We start from the raw sequence: 2,610 nt of genomic DNA, 5'->3' as shown, positions 1-2,610 counted from the left end.
TTTTCATTTTTTTTATTTAATAATTTTAGTAATTAATTTCTTTTTTTTTCTTTTTTTCACATTAGTTGCACGAGAGCTCTGACCTTATGATCAAAGATTATTACGAAATAGCCCGATGAAAATAGAAGTTACCCTATTTGGAGCTGGTTCCAAAGCGATTCTCGCCCGAGCAATAATTCCAAATTGACCTAAACCACCGAGAACGGCATGAAAAAGCTCAGAATTCTTTTTGGCAGAGCAAGTCACCATATTCCCTTTCCCTGAAAATATATTAATTATTATTTTTTAAAAAAATAGAGTTTCAAAATTAATTCCATGCACGCAATGCAACCAATAATATTTTTTAAAAAAAATTAAAATATTTAAAATTAGGTTTCAAAGTAAGGGAGAAAAATGTGTCCACTCAATATACATTCTCTAACAACCAAACTTGTCCTTTCATAATATATTATAATATAATATTATCAACAAAATAAAATATTTAATTTAATAATTCAATTATGTAATCCCTAAAGTTCTAAAATTTTAATTTTAATTTTATAAATTATTTTTCGTACCAGTAACGACATCCATCTCCACCACATTGCTGACCTGCGGACCGTACCGGAAACTCTGCCCGCTGATCCCGCCGTTTGATAACGTTCCCCCGACTGTGATGTACAAATAATCCGTCCACGAAACTGGCGTCACCCCATACGCCAGCGTGGCATTCAGCACGTCGATCCACAGCTGCTCCCCACCGACATCGGCGTATAATTCGCCAGTCCAGCGGCGGGCGAAGACGGCAATCCCAGCGGTTTTCCGATTCCGCCGCAGTGCCGACATGTCGATAACGACGCCGTTTTTGGCCATTGCTTGGCCTCGTACGGAGTGGCCTTGTCCTCTAGCGGCTATTGGAAAAGGGATGGGATTGTTGTAGGCGTAGGATATTAAGTGAACGACGTCGTTTATCGAGGAGGGTTGAAGAACTGCGGCGGGGGCTTCCTTAACCATATTCCCGTAATCCGATGCTGCCAAGTTCAAAGCTTCGGGATCGTGACGGAGCTTGTTTGGTTGCTGGTGTAATCCTGTCCATGGCTTGGATTTGTTTATTCCGGATTTCAAACAGCTTAGGAAAAAGGTGAGTATGAAATAAGCTGGAAGGGGATGATTCTCTGTCATTTTTCTTATTCTCAATGATTTTCAGAGCAAACAAGAAGGGAAGAGATGGTTCTGTGGGTTTGTTGGTAACAAAGTCGAATATTTATAGGGATTTTGCATGAATTTTTTCAACTCAGAGATCCACGTCCAAACAAAACATTTTTTATAAGACTGTGAAACCTCTCACTGACAGACACGTTTTAAAAATCTAGAGGGAACCCGAATGTGAAAGTCCAAAAAGGATAAGATTTGCTAGTGGTGCGTTTAGAACGTTACAAATGGTATCAGAGTCGAGGCACAGGTCGAATTAGGGGTAGACCCTCCATAGTAGACACGTTTTAAAATCGTGGGGATCGCTAGACTGATGACAATACGTAATGGGCCAAAGTGGACAATATATGCTAGTGGTGGGCTTGGACTGTTACAAATGGTATCAGAATTAGACACCGGGAGGAGGTTGAGTCCCGAAGGGGGTTGGACACGAGGCGGTGTGCAAACAACGACGTTGGGCCCCAAAGTTAGGGGGGTCCCACGTCGATTGTAGACAAGAGAAACGACTGTCAACGAGGATGTTGGGTCCTGAAGAATGGTGGATTATAAGATCCCACATCGCTTATGCATTTTAAAAATCTAGAGGGGATATCCGAAAGGAAAAGCTCAAAGAGAACAATAGCAAAAGGAAAAACCCACAGAAAGACAATGAGCTTAAACGGTGACAATTTTAATTTTTAAAATTTTTTTAAAAAAATTATATACTCAAAGAGACACAAATTTCAATGTCGGAGACTAATTTTGTAATTTAACCTTAAAAAAAAACATTAAATAAAAATGGTGGAGAGAATAAAATAAATATTAATATAAACGGAAATTAAATAAATTGATATGATAGTAGTATAGAGATTAAATGAAAAATGTTGGAGGAAACAAACATATAATAAGATGGTAATGTTGAGTACTATGGTACGTACGAAAGCTGCATACCAAAATGTACTAGAATAGACATACTTCAATGTATTAATTCATGCATTTTTGGACATGTTTCAGACACGTCAAATCAATAATTTTTTCCTTTTTATTTTATTTTTTTTTATTTTTCCTTCATTGATTATTAATTATTTCCCCTATCTTCTCCTTAGGACGACCATACCGCTGTCCTTATTTTTCATGTACCTTAGATTTTGTACATTAATCTATCCCGACAAGACACCCTTGCTTTTATCACTATATCGCCATTTAATTATTTATTTTTGTATTTAAATTTACCGCTTCAATAGCGAAATTCACAAAAGATTGACGGGATCATCCCGAACCTACCTACCCATATGATATTTTGGATTAAGGAGTGACTTAACTTTGTTTCGTTGTTATGAAGCTAAGTCCCGATTAGCTTTTAATAAATAAATAAATAAGTAATTTAAAAATAAATAAATAAGTAAATTGAGAAATTATTTTTTAAAATATATTTTAGAA

General features: G+C 36.5%; 1 protein-coding gene across 1 annotated transcript; it reads right to left on the bottom strand.

The window, feature by feature from the left end:
- Positions 1-50: 50 nt before the first annotated feature.
- Positions 51-1,161, bottom strand: LOC111786351 (cytokinin dehydrogenase 6-like). The gene is made up of 2 exons (XM_023666653.1): positions 558-1,161; positions 51-260 (listed from the first exon to the last, which is right to left on the bottom strand). The coding sequence occupies exons 1-2, from the start codon at positions 1,159-1,161 to the stop codon at positions 91-93; spliced, it is 774 nt and encodes a 257-aa protein (XP_023522421.1). The 3' UTR covers positions 51-90.
- Between the last annotated feature and the right edge of the window lie 1,449 nt (positions 1,162-2,610).

Source organism: Cucurbita pepo, unplaced genomic scaffold (assembly GCF_002806865.2).
Source record: "Cucurbita pepo subsp. pepo cultivar mu-cu-16 unplaced genomic scaffold, ASM280686v2 Cp4.1_scaffold001517, whole genome shotgun sequence".
Classification (NCBI taxonomy): domain Eukaryota; kingdom Viridiplantae; phylum Streptophyta; class Magnoliopsida; order Cucurbitales; family Cucurbitaceae; genus Cucurbita; species Cucurbita pepo.
The sequence above is the reverse complement of the archived record's forward strand: the minus strand, read 5'-3'. Positions and strand labels throughout refer to the sequence as shown.

Bases quoted from the DNA above. Each gene is read 5' to 3' on its own strand.
- LOC111786351 (XM_023666653.1), bottom strand. From the start codon at position 1,161: ATGACAGAGAATCATCCCCTTCCAGCTTATTTCATACTCACCTTTTTC. The intron at 261-557 runs GTACGAAAAATA...ATATATTTTCAG, and splicing joins GGAGATGGATGTCGTTACTG to GGAAAGGGAATATGGTGACT.